At 42.4% G+C, this 23,471-nt stretch overlaps 1 protein-coding gene across 1 annotated transcript in view; it reads right to left on the reverse strand.

The window, feature by feature from the left end:
* Positions 1-1,144: 1,144 nt before the first annotated feature.
* The window catches only part of LOC124805241 (glutathione S-transferase D7-like), a 78,774-nt gene continuing 56,447 nt past the window's right edge, over positions 1,145-23,471 (reverse strand). Inside the window, exons 5-6 of the mRNA XM_047265749.1 lie at positions 18,105-18,272; positions 1,145-1,536 (exon numbers count right to left, since the gene is read on the reverse strand). Of these exons, the coding sequence (XP_047121705.1) occupies positions 1,378-1,536; positions 18,105-18,272 (327 nt within the window). The 3' untranslated portion in view covers positions 1,145-1,377. The remainder of the gene's footprint in view (positions 1,537-18,104; positions 18,273-23,471) is intronic.

The raw sequence follows: 23,471 nt of genomic DNA on the forward strand, positions 1-23,471 counted from the left end.
TGTAATTGTTTAACACAAACCATACAAAAATGCAAGGAAGTATGTTTTTTAACACAAAGGTACGTTTTTTTAAATGGAACCACGTTAGTTTTGTTAGCACATCTGAACATATAAACAAATACGTAACCAGTGCCGTTTTTTGCATTGTAAAATGTTAATTACTTCCGGAGATATTGTAACCTAAAGTTGGCACTTGAGTACCACTCCTCCGCTGTTCGATCGTATGTATCGGAGAGCACCGAATTACGTAGGGATCCAAAGGGAACGGTGATGGCCTTTATGGTACAGAAGAGACTGGAACAGCACATTACGTCCACATGCTAACACCTTTTTATTGGTCTTTTTCACTGACGCACACCACGTGTGTACGTGTACCTCACCCCTCATGGTAATGTACATATGCGTCAGTGAAAAAGACCAATAAAAAGGTGTTCGCATGTGGACGTAATGTGCTGTTCCAGTCTCTTCTCTACCTAAGGCCCATCACCGTTCCCTTTGGATCCCTACGTAATTCGGTGCTCTCCGATACACACGATCGAACAGCGGAGGAGTGGTACTCAAGCGTCAACTTTAGGTTACAATATCTCCGGATGTAAATAACATTTTACAATGCAACAAACGGCACTGATTACGTATTTGTTTATATGTTCAGATGTGCTAACAGAACTAACGGAGTTCCATTTAAAAAAAACGTAGGTTTGTGTTTAAAAAACATACTTACGTGCATTTTTTATGGTTTTTATTAACCAATTACACTAGCCACTCTCCTCACGTTCAGTCTGTGGAATCGATTCGTCAGTATTTGATGTGGTTTACGAAATATATCCAGCGGTAATGTTGAGTGACTCACCCTGTATAATGTTGTGAACCAAATTGTTAGTTGACATCTGCATTAGGCATACATTTTTAATACTGCCACTGAACCTTGTTTAGCAAGTTCTACATTGTCTTTGCTGAGTGAACATTTTTAAAAATATTTTTAATTGTTCCTGTGTTGTTGGCTGATGTTCAATAAATATCTGTTGCTCTTTATGTTTCTTTAATCTTAAATGCAGACATATGATGAGAACAGTAGCCAAAAGAATGAATACATAAACAAATTTATTAAGGGATTCAGACAGTTTTATCCACAAAATATTCACAATGACCATGGGCACAAGCAGGAATTGTTTTCCTTTATTAACAAATCCCACTTACATCTTTGAGTCACGGTAGACATATTTTCATTCATTTAAAACAGGGACAGTGCTGCTGTCAGCACAGTCTAAAGATTTTTTTAACTAAATCTTTTTGCGAGAATAAAGCTCTGGCAGCACTGCCGTAGCAATTCAGGAAGTTCCTTTTATTAAAAGTCAGATGTGTTACAATCTGTTACACCTATCTCAAGTATGCCTTGGGCCCCACGAGGCTCTTGATGCCGTCTCCGATAAGTTTTTCGCCCTCCGCGTTTGCTTCCTCGTAGCCACGGAATGTGCTTCTGCAGCGTTTCAGCCAGTCACGAATCTTCGGATAAGCACTCATGTCCACTCCTATCGCCTGTTGAACAGAGAAATATGTAATGACGATTCTGCTCATTAAACTGTGCGCCGTGCCGTCGTTGGATAAGCAGCTGCAGCAGCAAGTCGTATACTCCTAGCTCACTCATTTGTTACATAGTTTAATTCTTAATTTCTTTGCGTGTTTTTGGTACTTGCATTGTTTAATTCATAAATTTCTGGCGTATTATAGTATTTGAGAGTTGTAGCATCGCGTTTTAGTACCTGAATAGTGTAAAATCGCGTAGTCTCCTTCCGCCGCCGAGCAGTGTGTCAGCAGTGCGCAAGTAGCAGCATTACTGCATTTACTAGGCAATCTTGTATTTTAATAACCGTTTAAATTTTGTGTCGATTTGTTTGCGCTCTCTGTAGATTAGTTCAGACGTTCTTTGCACAACAGTTTTTAGCATGGATAGGGACTGCAACTGCTGTGTTCGGATGCAGGCTGAGTTGGCATCCCTTCGCTCCCAGCTTCAGGCAGTGTTGGCTTCGGTCACACAGCTTGAGGCTGTTGCCAATGGGCATCACTGTGGGGCTTCGGATGGGGGTTTGTCGGGGACGGCCAGCTCGTCCCACGCATCCCCCGATCGGACTACGACTGTGGTTGCCCGGGATACTGCCCGCATTGAGGCTGATCCCTCACCTGTGGTAGAGTGGGAGGTCGTCTCAAGGTGTGGCAGGGGGCGAAAGACAATCCGGAGGGCTGAACGGAAGGCCTCTCCAGTTTGTCTGACGAACCGGTTTCAGGCTCTGTCTCAGGCTGATACTGATCTTCGGCCTGACATGCTTGTCCTGTTCCAGAGGTTGCCCCTCAGTCTGCAAGATCCGGGCGGTAGCAGAGGGTGGGCTTACTGGTAGTTGGGAGCTCCAACGTCAGGCGCGTAATGGGGCCCCTTAGGGATATGGCAGCAAGAGAAGGGAAGAAAACCAATGTGCACTCCGTGTGCATACCGGGGGGAGTCATTCCAGATGTGGAAAGTGTCCTTCCAGATGCCATGAAGGGTACAGGGTGCACCCATCTGCAGGTGGTCGCTCATGTCGGCACCAATGATGTGTGTCGCTATGGATCCGAGGAAATCCTCTCTGGCTTCCGGCGGCTATCTGATTTGGTGAAGACTGCCAGTCTCGCTAGCGGGATGAAAGCAGAGCTCACCATCTGCAGCATCGTCGACAGGACTGACTGCGGACCTTTGGTACAGAGCCGAGTGGAGGGTCTGAATCAGAGGCTGCGACGGTTCTGCGACCGTGTCGGCTGCAGATTCCTCGACTTGCGCCATAGGGTGGTGGGGTTTCGGGTCAGGAGTCCACTACACGCAACAAGCGGCTACACGGGTAGCAGGGGTTGTGTGGCGTGGGCTGGGCGGTTATTTAGGTTAGATGGCCTTGGGCAAGTACAGAAAGGGCAACAGCCTCAACGGGTGCAGGGCAAAGTCAGGACATGCGGGGACCAAGCAGCAATCGGTATTGTAATTGTAAACTGTCGAAGCTGCGTTGGTAAAGTACCGGAACTTCAAGCGCTGAAAGAAAGCACCGAAGCCGAAATCGTTATAGGTACAGAAAGCTGGTTGAAGCCAGAGATAAATCCTGCCGAAATTTTTACAAAGGTACAGACGGTGTTTAGAAAGGATAGATTGCATGCAACCGCTGGTGGAGTGTTCGTCGCTGTTAGTAGTAGTTTATCCTGTAGTGAAGTAGAAGTGGATAGTTCCTGTGAATTATTATGGGTGGAGGTTACACTCAACAACCCAGCTAGGTTAATAATTGGCTCCTTTTACCGACCTCCCGACTCTGCAGTATTAGTGGAAGAACAACTGAGAGAAAATTTGGAATACATTTCACATAAATTTTCTCAGCATGTTATAGTCTTAGGTGGAGATTTCAATTTACCAGATATAGACTGGGACACTCAGATGTTTAGGACGGGTGGTAGGGACAGAGCGACGAGTGACATTATACTGAGTGCACTATCCGAAAATTACCTCGAGCAATTAAACAGAGAACCGACTCGTGGAGATAACTTCTTGGACCTACTGATAACAAACAGACCCGAACTTGTCGACTCTGTATGTACAGAACAGGGAATCAGTGATCATAAGGCCGTTGCAGCATCCCTGAATATAGAAGTTAGTAGGAATATAAAAAAAGGGAGGAAGGTTTATCTGTTTAGCAAGAGTAATAGAAGGCAGATTTCAGACTACCTAACAGATCAAAACGAAAATTTCTGTTCCGACACTGACAATGTTGGGTATTTATGGAAAAAGTTCAAGGCAATCGTAAAATGTGTTTTAGACAGGTACGTGCCGAGTAAAACTGTGACGGACGGGAAAAAGCCACCGTGGTACAACAACAAAGTTAGGAAACTACTGCGAAAGCAAAGAGAGCTTCACTCTAAGTTTAAACGCAGCCAAAACCTCTCAGACAAACAGAAGCTAAACGATGTCAAAGTTAGCGTAAGGTGGGCTATGCGTGAAGCGTTCAGTGAATTCGAAAGTAAAATTCTATGTACCGACTTGACAGAAAATCCTAGGAAATTCTGGTCTTACGTTAAATCAGTAAGTGGCTCGAAACAGCATATCCAGACACTCCGGGATGATGATGGCATTGAAACAGAGGATGACGCGCGTAAAGCTGAAATACTAAACACCTTTTTCCAAAGCTGTTTCACAGAGGAAGGCCGCACTGCAGTTCCTTCTCTAAATCCTCGCACAAACGAAAAAATGGCTGACATCGAAATAAGTGTCCAAGGAATAGAAAAGCAACTGGAATCACTCAACAGAGGAAAGTCCACTGGACCTGACGGGATACCAGTTCGATTCTACACAGAGTACGCGAAAGAACTTGCCCCCCTTCTAACAGCCGTGTACCGCAAGTCTCTAGAGGAACGGAGGGTTCCAAATGATTGGAAAAGAGCACAGGTAGTCCCAGTCTTCAAGAAGGGTCGTCGAGCAGATGCGCAAAACTATAGACCTATATATCTGACGTCGATCTGTTGTAGAATTTTAGAACATGTTTTTTGCTCGAGTATCATGTCGTTTATGGAAACCCAGAATCTACTATGTAGGAATCAACATGGATTCCGGAAACAGCGATCGTGTGAGACCCAACTCGCTTTATTTGTTCATGAGACCCAGAAAATATTAGATACAGGCTCCCAGGTAGATGCTATTTTTCTTGACTTCCGGAAGGCGTTCGATACAGTTCCGCACTGTCGCCTGATAAACAAAGTAAGAGCCTACGGAATATCAGACCAGCTGTGTGGCTGGATTGAAGAGTTTTTAGCAAACAGAACACAGCATGTTGTTATCAGTGGAGAGACGTCTACAGACCTTAAAGTAACCTCTGGCGTGCCACAGGGGAGTGTTATGGGACCATTGCTTTTCACAATATATATAAATGACCCAGTAGATAGTGTCGGAAATCCCATGCGGCTTTTCGCGGATGATGCTGTAGTATACAGAGAAGTTGCAGCATTAGAAAATTGTAGCGAAATGCAGGAAGGTCTGCAGCGGATAGGCACTTGGTGCAGGGAGTGGCAACTGACCCTTAACATAGACAAATGTAATGTATTGCGAATACATAGAAAGAAGGATCCTTTATTGTATGATTATATGATAGCGGAACAAACACTGGTAGCAGTTACTTCTGTAAAATATCTGGGAGTATGCGTGCGGAACGATTTGAAGTGGAATGATCATATAAAATTAATTATTGGTAAGGCGGGTACCAGGTTGAGATTCATTGGGAGAGTCCTTAGAAAATGTAGTCCATCAACAAAGGAGGTGGCTTACAAAACACTCGTTCGACCTATACTTGAGTATTGCTCATCAGTGTGGGATCCGTACTAGATCGGTTTGACGGAGGAGATAGAGAAGATCCAAAGAAGAGCGGCGCGTTTCGTCACAGGGTTATTTGGTAACCGTGATAGCGTTACGGAGATGTTTAACAAACTCAAGCGGCAGACTTTGCAAGAGAGGCGCTCTGCATCGCGGTGTAGCTTGCTCGCCAGTTTTTGAGAGAGTGCGTTTCTGGATGAGGTATCGAATATATTGCTTCCCCCTACTTATACCTCCCGAGGAGATCACGAATGTAAAATTAGAGAGATTAGAGCGCGCACGGAGGCTTTCAGACAGTCGTTCTTCCCGCGAACCATACGCGACTGGAACAGGAAAGGGAGGTAATGACAGTGGCACGTAAAGTGCCCTCCGCCACACACCGTTGGGTGGCTTGCGGAGTATAAATGTAGATGTAGATGTAAACTGCTGAACAGTTATCACTGCTGTTGCACATGTAGTGTGAAGTAATGTCAATTAAAATAACAGAAACTTTACACCTAAAGTTTTATGTTTTGATGTGTTTCTTAACATAAGAGATAATTAGTAAATACACAGTTGCATTCCATTAGGCTGTGTGCCTGAAGTCATTACTTGCCATTTACTCGGTGAAATTACTATATCATGTGGTTATAATTAAAGTGCAGGTGCTCACAGATGTCCAGTTTGGGCTGTAAGCAACGTATGACAGCGAAACTTAGATATACAAATGTGTTAATGCGGAATCTCGGTGTTTATGATGTCATATCTCCTGATCTACGTGAGATAAAGTGAGAAGAAATATTATAATAATGTACATTCAGTGGCATAAGTGGATACTGTGGACAGAATGTGTTGCGAATTCAGTTAGAAGCAAAGAAGTAATAAATTTAAAAGTCATACACAATGCTGCGCCGCGCGGAATTAGCCGAGTAGTCTACGGCGCTGCAGTCCTGGAGTGAGCGACTGGTCCCGGCGGAGGTTCGAGTCCTCCCTCGGGCATGTGTGTGTGTGTTTGTCCTTAGGATAATTTAGGTTAAGTAGTGAGTAAGCTTAGGAACTGATGACCTTAGCAGTTAAGTCCCTTAAGAAAACATAAACACACACACATTTTTTTAATATGTATGGACTATTACAAGAGCATAAATAATTTTGGACGAATGGGGGAGGGAGGATTGCAGTGGCAGTTGGCGCGGACGAATTCGGGCAGCCCGGTGAAAAAATGTTTTAGGAGCCAAACGACAGAATGTGCTCTCATCACATACCCCTTTTGGTCTCCACAAATCCCACCCCATCTTTCCGTACCGGAACTGGTTTCCATAACTGAGTACCGCCCATGTGACCAGATTAGGCGATATTTTGCCATTTGGGCATGATAGAATACTGAGCAAAATTTTTAAAGAAATGCAACTATCGCCTTTTGGCCGAAGTTTTTATTGATTACCGCGATTTTTGAGCAACAGAGAAAAATCGAAGTGTGATTTCATGTAATAATTTTAATTATATGTTATTTTTAATTATATGTACCACTCCACTGCTTTGTGAAATACTGAAATATCGCAATCTCAAAGTTCTACCAGCCACCACATAACGACTCCAGTACTAACATTAAATTGTCGTAGATAGGTAATTAGGCTATTACAGTAGTGTGTACTTATTTTTGACTCAACATAACGCCAGCAGACGAATCAAAAGCGGTTTTCCTCTTCTATCTTGTTACAAACATATCCATAATTAGAAACCATCACAACAGCACACAGCACAAAAACTATAAACGGTATCACATACATTAAATTCAACAGCAAGTAAGAACTGAACTGATTAGCAAAACAATAACTGAGATCAAACAAGACCATCAATAGGTCTTGGCTAAAATTGGGTTGGGGGATAGGCAATACTGCTATGGATGTATAGATAGTTTAAATCTTGAGTTGGCCTTGCTGACTATCGATAGTGCAAATCCCTTTTTCGTTGTACAATTAAAAATCAAAATATCTTTCAGTTTCACTACATGGCAAATAGGCCATGTGTTATTTCATTTAGCTGATTTGGGGAGGTGGGGTTCCGGACGCACTGGACCCTCCTCCCCTTTAGCTACGTTCAAAAATGGCTCTGAGCACTATGGGACTTAACATCTATGGTCATCAGTCCCCTAGAACTTAGAACAACTTAAACCTCACTAACCTAAGGACATCACACAACACCCAGTCATCAGGAGGCAGAGAAAATCCCTGACCCGCCGGGAATCGAACCCGGGCGCGGGAAGCGAGAACGCTACCGCACGACCACGAGCTGCGGACTTCAGCTACGTACTTGATTGGGTGAGTAACATGGGGTGTTACCTCATCTTCTATGAAAACAGTGGCTTAGACGCAGCTGCTCTCTTCTAAAGCAGAAACTGCAGCACGTACATTAAATTCAACTGCAAGTAAGAGCTGAATTGATTAATAAAACAATAGCTGAGCTCAAGCAAGGCCAGCAATTTGTCTCGGTTAAAACGGGTATGGGCGATAGCGAATAGTTCCATGATATTTTTTTTTTCATAAGGCTGGCCCACAGTCATAATATATTTCTTTAAACTCAGTACCGCCATTAGACCGTTGTTTATTTACAGTGTTACATTTACACTTACACAATCATTATTTCGGCTTCAAAGTGCCATTATCAAGTGTTTTAAGTGTTATAAATTGCCTGGGATGGCATACTGTCACATTAAAAGAACGCTATTAGACACATTGTCTAAGAGTCGATATTTCTGGCAGAGCCTACTGTTTTGTTTCATTACTGTGTACACCATCTTGACTGCAGTCAAGAAATGTCGACTCTTAGAGAATGCGTCTAATAGTGTATTTTAATACAGTATGCCATCCCAGGCAATATAACACTTAAAACACTTGATAATGGCACTTTGAAGCCGAAATCATAATTGTGTAAGTGTAACTGTAACACTGCAAGCCGGCCGGAGTGGCCGTGCGGTTCTAGGCGCTACAGTCTGGAACCGCTCGACCGCTACGGTCGCAGGTTCGAATCCTGCCTCGGGCATGGATGTGTGTGATGTCCTTAGGTTAGTTAGGTTTAAGTAATTCTAAGTTCTAGGGGACTGATGACCTCAGAAGTTAAGTCCCATAGTGCTCAGAGCCATTTGAACCATTTTTGAACGCTGCAAATAAACAACAGTGTAATGGCGGTACTGACTTTAAAGAAATAGTGCTATGGATGCACAGATAGTTTAAATTTATCGTTGGTCTTGCTGACTATCAATAGTTCATATCGCTTTTTCGTTGTACGATTAAAAATCAAAATATTTTTCAGTTCCAATACATGGGAACTAGGCCATGTGTAATTTCATTTAGGTGATGGAGGGGATGGGTGTCCTGACAGCCTGGACCCCCCCCCCCCTCCTTTAGCTATGTCCTTGAATGGGTGAGTTACATAAGGTGTTGTCCCATCTTGTTTGCAAACCATGATTTAGACACAGCAGCGCTCTTCCAAAGCAGAAATCACACGCTGTCTCGATAACGTGCAGATGTCATGGTCGACCTGACAGGTCTTCTAGGTGTATTCCCTTCAAAGAGGAACGGACTGAGATTAAACGTGCTTCTGAATCCACACCAGATAGTCACCTACGGCAAGTGCAATGGCTCTTGAGCACAACAAAGGTTTTAACAGTACCCCAAATTCAGCAGTTCTGTGTGTTCACTGCAGCCTGTAGTTTAAAATGTGCCTGGCCACATACCATCAACTTCGATCCGTGCCAGAAGCTGGAGAGCAAAATCAGAACGTTGTCGTGGATCATAACGTTTCAATTGCTAGACCACGTGGATCTTCTTACCAGTGTGATGTAGACCGCAGAACGTTCCATACTGTTGACGATTTCGTGATACTGCACGAGCACTAGCACTGCTTGGGGCACATGTGGTGTGGTCAGTTACAGCAACAGCAACCTCGTCAATAACTTAAACTGGGATAGAACACCTTCCTCTTCCAGGTGCCACACCAAGCTCACCCGAGTTTTCGAATTTCATTGTAATCTTCTTTAAACCACTTAACTACATCGGTCCTTTCCTCAGAGATTTCAGACGGCGACACTCTCTCGAAGTAGCACCGTAATTGCTTCCGTTCACACAAAAGAGTGTCACTGACAGTACGCAGTCCCTCATCTCGATAGCATAATGCTCACTCACGTTATGCCCTGTCAAATGACAACGTGGATATCACACCGTCATACAAGCATTGCACAGCGCCAGATCTGCACCTGGTGGCCAAAATTTGAACTAATTATTTCCCAGTGTAAATCGGTTCCACATAAATGCATTAGCATATATACCAAATTTCGCCGCTATACGATAATTATTGCCCACGCTGGATCTCCATGAGTAGCTGCACTTACATTTGAAATTGTATAAAAAATCATTTTCGAAATTCACTAAAACTTCCTGTTGGTTAGGATATGCCACCCATGCAGGTGCGACAAAGTACACAAAATATACCCTTGATGGATGTAGGAAGAAGCCAGTGTTAGTCTATGCGTGACGTACTATGAACAATGAGACATCCACCACACGTCTGAATATCGACAGTTACCCATTAGTTTTAGTTCCAAACACTCCTGCTATGTAATTAATATTGTACATGACTCCCTTTTGCTGTTACTGAAACATTCAATCTCTGGGGAAGATTTTCACCATGTTTAGCTTCACCTCACATATAGGATTCACATACCTCTCTGATCGGTCTTCACAAAGTTTATGTTCATCATTTCCATGGAGAACCAATGTTCCACCTTCCTTTTAGGTTGCAGTTCAATCAGTTATATCATTTTTATTAGCCAGTTACTTCAGTTCATTTCAGGTGTTTTCATTCTTTATTAAATTTCTACTTGTGCAGCACTTCTCTCTCCTCAATAATCAGATCTCTGCTCTCATCTTTATTTTTATTTAGGCAACTCTCGCTTCCATAAACAGTTTTATGAAGATTAATTTTTATAAAGTTTCCCGTTTTGTAACTAAGTGTTACGTTTATTGCACCACGTATTTCCTGAAATCTGTGCATCTTTGCATGTATAACATTAACAAAATCATAACAGCCCAGAGACGTATTTCGTTGATAATTTTATTTTCGACCATACTGGGAATATACCCTGAAACACTGTAACTTTATTCTTATGTAACGATGTTTTAAGACTATATTCTGTACATATATGGTTTAGCAGATGTATTGCTGATTTGAGGTCACCTTCAATTACTTCTGTTCGTACTTTATCCTCTCCAAAATCAAATACTGGTACATGTATTCCAGCGTCAGAAATATCAGAACGGTTTTCACTGATAACTTTCGGCTCGTTCATTACCAGTGCAGTGGTCCTTACCTGAAATTAACACATTGATCCTTCTCCATCATCCTTGAACGTCTGTAACATCATCACGGAACCACCCGGTATATACAGGGTAACAATTATTGAACAACAAGAAATAAGATCGTCGTAAATTCTGAACCGTTTACGTTAGGAGTTGAGACTGGACGGATGGCCGCGGGGAATGGTGAGAATCAGTACGCGCTGTATGGTTTGGTTTAGCGACGAAGCCCACTTTCATTTGGATGCAAAATTGGCGCTTCTGGGGGACTGAAAATCCGCACTGCGTGATCGAGATCCAGTAACGGAATAACTTGTGCGATATTACTTGTTGGCACGGTGACTACCGAACGGTACGTGAAGGTTTTGGAAGATGATTTCATCCTTGTAATCCAAAGTGACACTGATATCTAAAAGTTGTGCTTCATGCAAGAAGGAGGTTGACTCCATCGAAGCAGGAGAGTATTTTATGTCCTGAAGGAACACTCTGGGGACGGCATTCTGGCTCTGGGGTACACAGAAGCCACTGGCATCTGCCTCGATTGACCGCCATATTCTCCCGATCTGAACACATGCAACCCCTTTTTGTGGGGTTATATTAAAGAAAAGGTGTACAGCAATAACCCTGAAAACCATTGCTGAGCTGAAAACAGTCATTCAGGAAGTCATTGACGGTATCGATGTCGACATTTAAGGGAGCATGTAGAATTTCGTTATTCGTCTGCGCCACATCATTGCCGATCATGACAAGCATATCGGACATGTCATTACTTAAATGTAAATATCTGCAGTGACGTTTATACGTTGAATAAAGTATGTGGACGCCGTAGTTTGTAACTAATTTAGGTTTTTTATCAAATAGTTCAATAACTGTTACCCTGAATATACATTTACAGGCGCCGGAGCCTGTAATTTTGACACTCTGTCCCATCTACAACGTCTAGAAGTGCGTAACATTAGTTGTGAAACACCTTGTATAAATACAATGTTAGTCCACTTACTGAAAAACAATTATTAATTTTCAAGAACATTGTATTTCAATCTCCAGGTACCAAGATTTCTCCATTAAGCCTGATTATAATACTCGGCGAAAAAAATTATTTCCGCTTCTTGGATACATAATGGAAGATCAATCAGATGTAACAAGAATTGTTCCAGTATCTTCCTGTGGCGCCCCTACAGTGATTTCTTTGTTCCTCATCCTGACCGACCGAGGTGGCGCAGTGGTTAGCACACTGGACTCCCATTCGGGGGGACGACGGTTGAAACCTGCGTCCGGCCATCCTGATTTAGGTTTTCCGTGATCCCTAAATCGCTTCCTGCAAATGCCGGGATGGTTCCTTTGAAAGGGCATGGCCGACTTCCTTCCCCATCCTCTCCTAATCCGATGCGACCGAAGACATTGCTGTTAGGTCCCCTCCCCCAAACCAGCCAACCCATTCTGAAAATAATGTTCCACTGTGACCACCCCTTGCCTTTATTAATGCAACCTTCTGCACGTAGGACGATGAAAAGAAAAAATATAGCGTACTCGGGTGTTTTTCTTTCAAGAAAATCATTTAACAGTCAGTATTACACAGATTTTTAATAGGCTCGGAACTGGGACGTTTGTATAGCTACTAAAAAGTCCCCATTCGTCTTCTAAAATATTAAAAAGACTCCATACCCCTGGTCTACTCCTCCCCCCTTCCCCCCCTCCCGACAAACCATCAAAAGTGCGCTCTTGTTTCCAGTATCTTTGAGGAGAACGCAAGCAATGAGCCTGGCCTAGTATTATTTACATTTGTCTTAGCACTTTTTTTTCAGGTGATTTGACAACAGTATGCCTCAGTCTATCTGTGATAGCGATGTATTGCATATTTTGTGTATTTGTAGAGAATAATTTTAGTAATACACATGAAAAACCTACAACAAACGTGGGTTTTTGCTTTTGAGAGAGTTAATTATATTTTTTACTTTTTATTAGTAGAGAATCGAGTAACTGTAAGATATTGTATGTAAGCCGGCCGGTGTGGCCGAGCGGTTCTAGGCGCTTTAGTCTGGAACCGCGCGACCGCTACGGTCGCAGGTTCGAATCCTGCCTCGGGTATGGACGTGTGTGATGTCCTTAGGTTAGTTAGGTTAAAGTAGTTCTAAGTTCTAGGGGACTGATGACCTCAGATGTTAAGTCCCATAGTGCTCAGAGCCATTTGAACCGTTTTGTTGTATGTATACGGTATTGGCCATGGCTTCTGGTACGTATTCTGTCTCTTTATCCTTTGAACTGTCCAAATTAATCTTCCGCAGTACTTCTAGGACATGATTAATTCATATGTAGCACATCTGAGTGCCTTCACATTATTCCGTAGCTTTCTTTGTAGTAAATAAATTCTCACATTCCTTAACTGATTTTATGGTTTCGCTTTTAACTTTGGCCGTATATTCAACTGCGGTAACTGAATTGTTAATTTTAGACATCATACAGAGAATATTTAATTTTTTAATCATTTTCATTGAGGCTTCATAGTATTTCTTGTAACATGAGATCAGTCCTAGTTCTGCGCTTGTTCGAACTGTTTAATGTAATTTTCTTTCCACATTTGTCACCTACAGTTTTTACAACTACATAGCTAATGCTATGCGTTTTGAATAGCACCGATGTTTACAGTTTGGTCGCATATAGTACACTCATGGTTAGAGGTTACCATAAGAAGTTATTCGTATAGATACAGACTTACCACATGTTGTTGTGGTCTTCAGTCCTGAGACTGGTTTGATGCAGCTCTCCACGCTACTCTATCCTGTGCAAGCTTCTTCATCTCCCAGTACCTACTGCAACCTACATCCTTCTGAATCTGTTCAATGTATTCATCTCTTGGTCTCCCTCTACGATTTTTACCCTCCACATTGCCCTCCAATGCTAAATTTGTGATCCCTTGATGCCTCAGAACATGTCCTACTAACTGGTCCCTTCTTCTAGTCACGTTGTGCCACAAACTTCTATTCTCCCCAATCCTATTCAATACCTCCTCATCAGTTACGTGATCTACCCACCTAATCTTCAAAATTCTTCTGTAGCACCACACTTCGAAAGCTTCTATTCTCTTCTTGTCCAAACTGTTTATCGTCCATGTTTCACTTCCATACATGGCTATACTCCATACAAATACTTTCAGAAACGACTTCCTGACACTTAAATCTATACTCGACGTTAACAAATTTCTCTTCTTCAAAAACGCTTTCCTTGCCATTGCCAGTCTACATTTTATATCCTCTCTACTTCGACCATCATCAGTTATTTTGCTCCCCAAATAGCAAAACTCCTTTACTACTTTAAGTGTCCCATTTCCTAATCTAATTCCCTCAGCATCACCCGACTTAATTCGTCTACATTCCATTATCCTCGTTTTGCTTTTGTTGATGTTCATCTTATATCCTCCTTTCAAGACACTGTCCATTCCGTTCAACTGCTCTTCCAAGTCCTTTGCTGTCTCTGACAGAATTACAATGTCATCGGCGAACCTCAAAGTTTTTATTTCTCCTCCCTGGATTTTAATACCTACTCCAAATTTTTCTTTGGTTTCCTTTACTGCTTGCTCAATATACAGATTGAATAACATCGGGGAGAGGCTAAAACCCTGTCTCACTCCCTTCCCAACCACTGCTTCCCTTTCATGCCCCTCGACTCTTATAACTGCCATCAAGTTTCTGCTCCATGTATTTTACCCCTGACACCTTTAGAATTTGAAAGAGAGTATTACAGTCAACAATGTCAAACCTTTCTCTAAATCTACAAATGCTAGAAACGTAGGTTTGCCTTTCCTTAATCTTCCTTCTAAGGTAAGTCGTAAGGTCAGTATTGCCTCACGTGTTCCAACATTTCTACGGAATCCAAACTGATCATCCCCGAGGTCGGCTTCTACCAGTTTTTCCATTCGTCTGTAAAGAATTCGAGTTAGTATTTTGCAGCTGTGACTTATTAATCTGATTGTTCGGTAATTTTCACATCTGTCAACACCTGCTTTCTTTGGGCTTGGAATTATTATATTCGTCTTGAAGTCTGAGGGTATTTCGCCTGTCTCATACATCTTGCTCACCAGATGGTAGAGTTTTGTCATGACTGGCTCTCCCAAGGCCGTCAGTAGTTCTAATGGAATGTTGTCTACTCCGGGGGTCTTGTTTCGACTCAGGTCTTTCAGTGCTGTGTCAAACTCTTCACGCAGTATCATATCTCCATTTCACCTTCATCTACATCCTCTTCCATTTCCATAACATTGTCCTCAAGTACATCGCCCTTGTATAGACCCTCTATATACTCCTTCCACCTTTCTGCTTTCCCCTCTTTGCTTAGAACTGGGTTTCCATCTGAGCTCTTGATAATCATACAAGTGGCTCTCCTTTCCCCAAAGGTCTCTTTAATTTTCCTGTAGGCTGTATTTATCTTACCCCTAGTGAAATAAGCCTCTACATCCCTACATTTGTCCTCTAGCCATGCCTGCTTAGCCATTTTGCACTTCCTGTCGATATCATTTTTGAGACGTTTGTATTCCTTTTTGCCTGCTTCATTTACTGCATTTTTATATTTTCTCCTTTCATCAATTAAATTCAATATTTCTTCTGTTACCCAAGGATTTATACTAGCCCTCGTCATTTTACCTACTTGATCCTCTGTTGCCTTCACTACTTCATCCCTCAGAGCTGCCCATTCGTCTTCTACTGTAGTTCTTTCCCCCATCCCCTTCAATTGTTCCCTTATGCTCTCCCTGAAACTCTGTACAACCTCTGGTTCTTTCAGTTTATCCAGGTCCCATCTCCTTAAATTCCCACCTTTTTGCAATTTCTTCAGTTTTAATCTACAGTTCATAACCAATAGATTGTGGCCAGAGTCCACATCTGCCCCTGGAAATGTCCTACAATTTAAAACCTGGTTCCTAAATCTCTGCCTTACCATTATATAATCCATCTGATACCTTTTAGTATCTCCAGGATTCTGCCATGTATACAACCTTCCTTTATGATTCTTGAACCAAGTGTTACTATACTTATCACATACGAGTACATAAAGATTCTACAAAGGCACCCTTCTTCGAAGAAACATTCCAAATTTATTCATCTAGAGAAACTTAAATGAACTGAGACAAGCTCCTCAACATACACAAGCTTCTTATGAAGCTCATTTGTGAGTACCTAACAGATTTGTGTGTGTGTGTGTGTGTGTGTGTGTGTGTGTGTGTGTGAGAGAGAGAGAGAGAGAGAGAGAGAGAGAGAGAGAGAGAGAGAGAGAGAGAGAGTCAGAGAGTCAGAGAGTCAGGGTGTGTCAGGGTGTGTCAGGGTGTGTCAGGGTGTGTCAGGCTGTGTCAGGGTGTGTCAGGGTGTCAGAATAGCCCTGTAACATTATCTTGGAGCAATTAACAATTATAGCTCTCATCTCCTCAATAAGTGAGCTGGCACAGATGGTTGTGGTTCAGACATTAGGCTTACATTCAGGAGTATGATGGTTAAAATCTGAATCCAGCCACAATGATTTAGGTTTTCCGTGATTTCTCGCAATTGATTAATGCCAATTTCAGGATGGTTCCCATAGAAACATGGCATGATTTCCCTTCTCATCCATCTCCTGTGGCCCGTTTCTAATAACCTTATCATCGACTGGACATCAAACATTTAAATTCCTTTTTCCGACCTTCTTCTGCCTCATCCAACGTAGGAAATTTCCAAAACATCTTGCATAGTTCTGTTCGACTGAACTCAATTCAAATATCATTGTGGCTCTCACCAATAAGACTACGGATCCTTAAATATGTGGACCTGATACTAGCATAAATATTTCCGATTATTTCTATTTGTGATACCCTTACCATCTCCTCCTCACTCATAGAGGTGACAGACATGTCTTACCTAATTGATAGTTATTTCCACTTCATGTACATGTGTTTGGGTGAAATTGCTCCAGGCATGTAACTCCTCTACTGTTACCCCACCCTTTACTAGTACTGATCTAGTGAAACTCATCTCCACAGTATATTTTTCCAGACGGTAAACCTTTTGCGTATTAAGATTGGTTAAAATTGTTCGACTCGTTCCTAAGTTATAAGATGGTATCCAAACGTACTTAAAATTTGAATTTTGAAATGGTTACGAGTACGCAGAAATACCACTCTGTTTCTCTTCATACATCTTTCTTGAATCAGTATCATCAGCGACTGCGAGCAGGTTGGTTTAGGTAGTTGTTGGCGATAGTATTTTCATTGTCGTGTTCCCGTGAATTTTGCGGTTTGCGACGGCTGATCTGAAAGTGCAACTGGTCTGTACAAATGTTTGTTTTTAAAATTATAAAAATCACTACAGAAACGGACCAAAACTTTTGGAAACAGCGCCTTAGGCCAGAAACAGTTTTGCGACTGGCACAAGCATTACAAAAACGGGAGAACATCGCCCAATGATGACGATCCCTTCGGTACGTCTGCAATCGCCATCACACCAGAAAATTCCACGGAAGTGAAGGTGTGGTACTGCCAGATTGTAGACAGGCCGTCTAAGACCTCTTTACCAAATGGGACCTGAGGTATCGTACGTTTGAGTGTATTCTGTTTGTAGAACTGACAGGAGAAGAATTGCGGCGCAGTTTGTGTCACGATGGATACAAGCTGATTAGAACAACATCGCGTGGAAGTCTGTAGAATGGAACGTAAGCAGCTCCTTCGAGACGACTCAAACTTTCTTTCAAAGGTCATTATCGGTGACAGAAGTTTTGTTAATGGCTATGACCCCGAATAAAAAAAACAGCATGTGTAGTGGAGGACTTCTCCTTAATCTTGGCCAAAAAAACTAGACTAGTCGAAAGTAAATTTAATTCTTTGGTGATGTGGCATATTGACGAGAACCTTCATGAAGAGTTCATTCCTTCGACTAGGTGGTGAATAAAGTGTTCTACCGCGACGTTCTAAGAAGATTGAGGAGGGAGATAAACGGAAAACATCCATAGAAGTGGTGTACGAACGACTAGGTTCTCCATCAAAAAAAGCACGACCGCATACGGCCTACGTAATTCAGCAATTTTTCACTAAAATGAAGGTAACAGTTGTTCTCTGCGCGTCTTAATCCCCAGACTTTGCTCCGTAAGACACCTTACACTTTCCCAAAATGAAAATCAAACTGAATGCGCAGTGATTTTGTTTAGTGGAGGAGGCTTAAGCAGAACCGCAGAGGTACTAAACATCCTAAGAAAGACAGGCATCCAGGACGCATTTCAAAAGTGGCAGAAAAGTTGGTATTGAGGACAAAGATGTACAATAAGGTCTAGGTAAGACATAATTTTAATCAACATACAAATACATCGGTAACTTTTTCATAACAGCTCGTATTTCCATTTTTCTAACAGAAGTACTGATGTTCAAGATAATGAGACGTCATTGTGGTGCAGCTTACCTCCAGACTGGCAACTGTAACGGAGCAGGATATGTCGGCCAAGGTCGCATGGTCTCCAGCTACCCATCCAGTTGGCTCCAGGTACTTCTCCAGGTTTCCTAGAGCCTCGTATATGGCATCTCTCGCGTCCGCATCCACATTTCTTTTTCCCAGGAAGAAAACCGGATACTGCAATTGATGAAAGCGTTAGCTATATAATATACAGGTATACAAACTTAAGGAACACACAATAATGGATATTTATAATGACTGGACACTGTCGATAAAAATACAGACATTCACACGAAATCAGAAAATAGGAAACTTCAGATTCTACATTTGCACAGTGTGTCTGTTCTCATCGTAATTTATTCATAATCTACTTTACTGATTTACTTATTACTTTATAACTACACCCTCCGATACAAGTAACTAAGCTGGCCACGTGAGCACATATATCGTTGTTAATGTCTGGCTGTTGCTTTTTGGGTGATCATATGGGACGTTATATTCCTCCTTATTTGAAAGGGATGGATAGAAAAAGCTATGAATATTAAGTATCTTCTACGAAGCAAAAAGAGGATTTTGACTATGTATATCATACATTTGAACATAATTAGGTAAGGCATTCAGCTGTTTCAGTCTTTCTTATATGGATAATAGAATACAGACCACAGCCTTAACATTTCAAGTCACTGGAAATGAGCTAGCATCTCCCTCGAGTAATGAAACGTAGAGTATTCCTCAGGGTCCCACGCTAGAGCTGCTTCTTTTCCATATAGACGATAGTTATCTGTCTTAACCTGCAACTTGCAACTGGTAACTCTAGGGCTGTTTTGTTTGTGAATAACACAAATGTAACTGAGGATGATTCAAATGTGATCTGAATACTGTAATTAATAACGTCCTTTAGAGAAACAGATATTAATTCACAACTGAAAGACTGAGTTTTAACTGAAGTATTATACAGAATATCCGATTCTTAACTCTGGTGGAAGGTTTGTATTCACGACTTCCTCCAAAAGGTGAATGCAGCTGCCTTAACTGTAAGATTATTAGCATCAGTGATACGCAGAAACTGTTTTTCACACTATCATTTCTTGATGTAACATACTATAATACTTTACATAGATTATCCCATGACAAAATATTTTAGATCACAGATAATATATGATGTTAATTAACCGGACTCACATAGGACTGTTTAACAATCTCGGTGTTCTAGCGCTGACATCACAGAACATACGCTCCCTTACAAAATTTGTTGTTGGATCTGTGAACTTTTTAAAAGAGAATAACAGTAACAATGCATATACAGTGGGAAATGTCGAAGCTACTGTTTTGAAGAATAATTAGGCGCCATGTTAATGGAGTCATCCTTCGCTGTTGGGCACAATAATTTCATATTTGTCAATGAAAAACATAAATAGTGGATATTCGCCTCTATTAATTTATTTCGTGAACGAGTTTTCTGCTTAAAAGGGCATCCTCAGATAATACCGAATATTATAAAGCCCAAATTAAGATGGATGGACCAGGTAAGAAAGAAATTCTGAGAGGAGCAAAGTGTGAACGTTCTACGGCATTAATTTATTTCGTGAATCGATTTTCGACTCATAAGGCCGCGTTCAAATGGTATCGTCTGAGGAGAAGCAAATGCCACATATATTATTTGCCTCTCAGGCTTGGTTGTCTAACGGTAAGACACGTGCCTGGAAACCGAGACGTCTCGAGATCGAATCCCAGTTGGACTACAGAATAGTTCAGACTGCCTTTAACATACCCTTAACCTCTCAGTGATGTGAAGTCTCAGCAGTAACGACAGGTGGTTCCGATTCCACGTTAAACTATAGTTCCACATATGACGCCGAAGTGACGACCAATTGAAAGACTTCCACCAGACCGTTGCGCCACAATTATCGTCATCATTTGTCTACGGCACCAAAATAAGTCGAGCCGGGACCGGTTACATGAGCAGGTACCTGAATGAGAAATTGATTAATTGCTCTAATCAGCCTAACATACGTCCGCCCCTGGTAGCTGAGTGGTCAGCGCGACAGAATGTCAATCCTCAGGGCCCAGTTTCGATTGCCGGGTGGATCGGAGATTTTCTCCGCTCAGCAACTGAGTGTTGTGTTGTTCTAATCATTACCATTTCATCCCCATCAACGCGCAAGTCGCCGAAGTGGCGCCAAATTGAAAGACTTGCACCCAGCGAACGGTCTACCCGATGGGAGGCCCTAGTCACACGACATTTCCATTTTAGCCTAACATGTGAGGGGCGCTCAATAAGTAATGCAACACTTTTTTCTGGAAGTAGGTTGGTTGTGTTCAGAATTGCCATACGCCATGTTATTACCCTCTCTTTTGGTTACAAAACTCTATTTTTTATCATAAACTCCTTTCAATACGACGGTCTTACGCTACCTTATAGGGAGGGCCTGCACGCCCGCACAGTACTGCTCTAATGGTCGACGTCGGAGCTTGTGACGATGTTCGACAAACGATTGCCACAATCAGCCTCGTTACATCCAAGATGGCCTTTCGTGGTCTTTTATGATCTTCTGTTGGGCTGCGAGTAACCCAGCGGACAAACAACTTTCAGTACTCCAATTGGTGGATGAGTTCATTTGAGCGGCGAGCTGTCTGATTGTTATCCGTCGATCACCTCGAATGGAGTGGCCGCACATCCCAACATTGCAGGGGTCACAGCTGTGTGCGGCCGGGCAGCACGCGGTAGGTCAGACAATCTTGCGTGACCTTACTGCGATGACGGCAGATGCCTCGCCAAAGACCACCAACCTTTTGTTCATTGCCAGGTCCGTAGCCATCATGCAAGCGCCTATGAATATCTGCGATGCTCTGGTTTTCTGCTATAGGTAACTCAATGACAGGTCTCTGCTTGGAATGCATCTCCGCTAGAAAAGCCATTATGAAGGCTACGTACAGCGCCGTCACCTATCGGAACTTCATTAAACTGTAGGGGCGAAGTTGATGTTCCACAACAAATTCTACATTTTTTCACCATTTTAAATTTGCCAAGAAAAATTGTTCCATGTGTTACTGAATGCCTCTCTTAGAATTTGTCTCTGCTCTAGAGGGAGGGAAAACTGAGTCAGGACGCAGTGTTCCTTTGTTCCATTTCTGGGGATGTTAAATGAGTCATAAGTCTTTTCTGACTGGTTTGATGCAGCCCACAAAAAATTTCTCTACTGTGCCAACCTTTTCATCTCAGAGCAGCACTTACAACCAAAGCCATCAGTTATTTGTTGGATATAGTCCAATCTCCGTCTTCCTGTACAGTTTTTACCGTCTACAGCTCCCTCTAGTATCGTGTAACTTATTCCCTGATTTCTTAACAGAAATCCTACCGCCCGGCCTTTCTTCTTGTGAGCTTATTTGTCCGTCGCTGACATATAAGACCACAAACCTTCTTTCCTTCCAGTCTGGGCAAGCTGTGCAGTGACTAGAGTACATGTAAAGCTTACTGGGACAGGGTAAATGCTAGCTACAATGAGGTCGATAATTCGATGGTAATACTGGCATTTTAATTTGATATTCCCCACAACTGACAAAATTTACACAAAAAATGTGAATTTCTTTGTTCACCCACACACTCCTGAGAATGGCACATTAACAATTTGCAATTACGCGCCCGTTTCACTGGCAGCTCCGTTGATAAATACTCGGCACCTCGCAAGGATAACTACCAGATCAAGAATATTAGGTAAGTTGATGGAAGTGGCTAACCGTTGGTGAAAATCTCGCTTCTGAGCACACAAAGAGCTCTAACAGCAGAACTCTGCACGGAACACGCGTTGGTGCAGTGCTGCGATGTAGACCGTATAAGACGATGGCCAAGACGCCGTCTCCAAGCCCGTACCGCTCGATGGTTGAAGGCAAAGTCCTCTCTCTCCACAATTCTCCCGTCTCACACGCGTAAGAAAACACGGCGGAAGAATAACCCGTTTCGGCCAATGTCGAACGCTCTATCATCGCCGCGCGGGATTAGTCGAGCGGTCTGGGGCGCTGCAGTCATGGACTGTGTGGCTGGTCCCAGCGGAGGTTCGAGTCCTCTCTCGGGCATGGGTGTGTGTGTTTGTCCTTAGGATAATTTAGGTTAAGTAGTGTGTAAGCTTGGAGACTGATGACCTTAGCACTTAAGTCCAATAAGATTTCACACACATTTGAACATTTTTTGCTCTATCATCGCCGAAGTCCCTCCAACGGCATTTCTGAGATCTAGCCAATGATCGAGTAGGTCATATTGCCCCTAGGCAAACGAAATTCCCGTCTTCGCCACGTGTTGCCCAGCACAGGTGGCTCCGGATGCCGGGCTACTCCCAAAAGCTCCGTATTGTCCCGCGTTTCCGGTGACCGCTACCTGCCGTCCACGGCGGCCCGGCGAGATACGGCCAGCTGCAGACTTTATATTCCACAATTCTCAACTTCAGACACTTTTCACCAAGCTTTAAGTTAGACTTAATCATGTAGACATGCAGGGAATACTGCTCGAGAGTGCCTCATATTTACCATAATTCAATAGAGTCACCATCGGATGCCCTTGCCAGTCCCCCTATTATTAAAATGTTGGTAAGCTAACGTGTAAGTGCCCATGTCATGGCACCTTACATTCTTGTCAGTGTTTTCCATGCATTCCTTTTCACACCGTTTCTGCACAGTATCTCCTCATCCCTTACCTTTATTATCAGTCCACCTAATTTTCAACATTATTCTGTAGCACCATATCTCAAATGCTTCTGTTCTCTTCTGTGTCCTTTTTTCCTCAATCAATGTTTCACTATCATACAATGCTACGCTCCAAACGGACATTATCAGAAATTTTTTCCTCAAAATAAGGCCTGTGTTTGATACTAGCACACTTCTCTTGGGCAAAAATGCCCTTTTTGCCAGTACTAGTCTGCTTTTTATGCCCTCCTTGCTCCGTCCGTTATTGGTTATTTCGCTGCCTAGGTAGCAGAATTCCTTACTTCAACTGCTTCGTAATCACCAATTCTGATGATAAGTTCCTCGCTGTTCTCATTTCTGCTACTTCTCATTACTTTCGTCTTTCTTCAATTTACTCTAAAACCATATTCTATACTCATTAGACTGTTCATTCCATTCAACAGATTCTTCTACACTTTCACTGAGGATAGCAATGTATTATCTAATGCTAATAAGGTGAGCAGAAACACAAGAAACATTATATACACGCATTTATCTTTATGCTGCGATAATGAAATACGAATGGGTCCACCGTTTTTTAAGTACACAAATTATTGTTTTATCACCCAAACATGTTTCGCCAGTTGTGGCGTTCTCAATGGCTTTTTTGTATTTTATTTTCGTTTTGTTTCAAGTTGTATGTGTCCTGTAGCTGCCGAC

The sequence above is a fragment of the Schistocerca piceifrons genome, chromosome 7 (genome assembly GCF_021461385.2).
Source record: "Schistocerca piceifrons isolate TAMUIC-IGC-003096 chromosome 7, iqSchPice1.1, whole genome shotgun sequence".
Lineage (NCBI taxonomy): Eukaryota > Metazoa > Arthropoda > Insecta > Orthoptera > Acrididae > Schistocerca > Schistocerca piceifrons.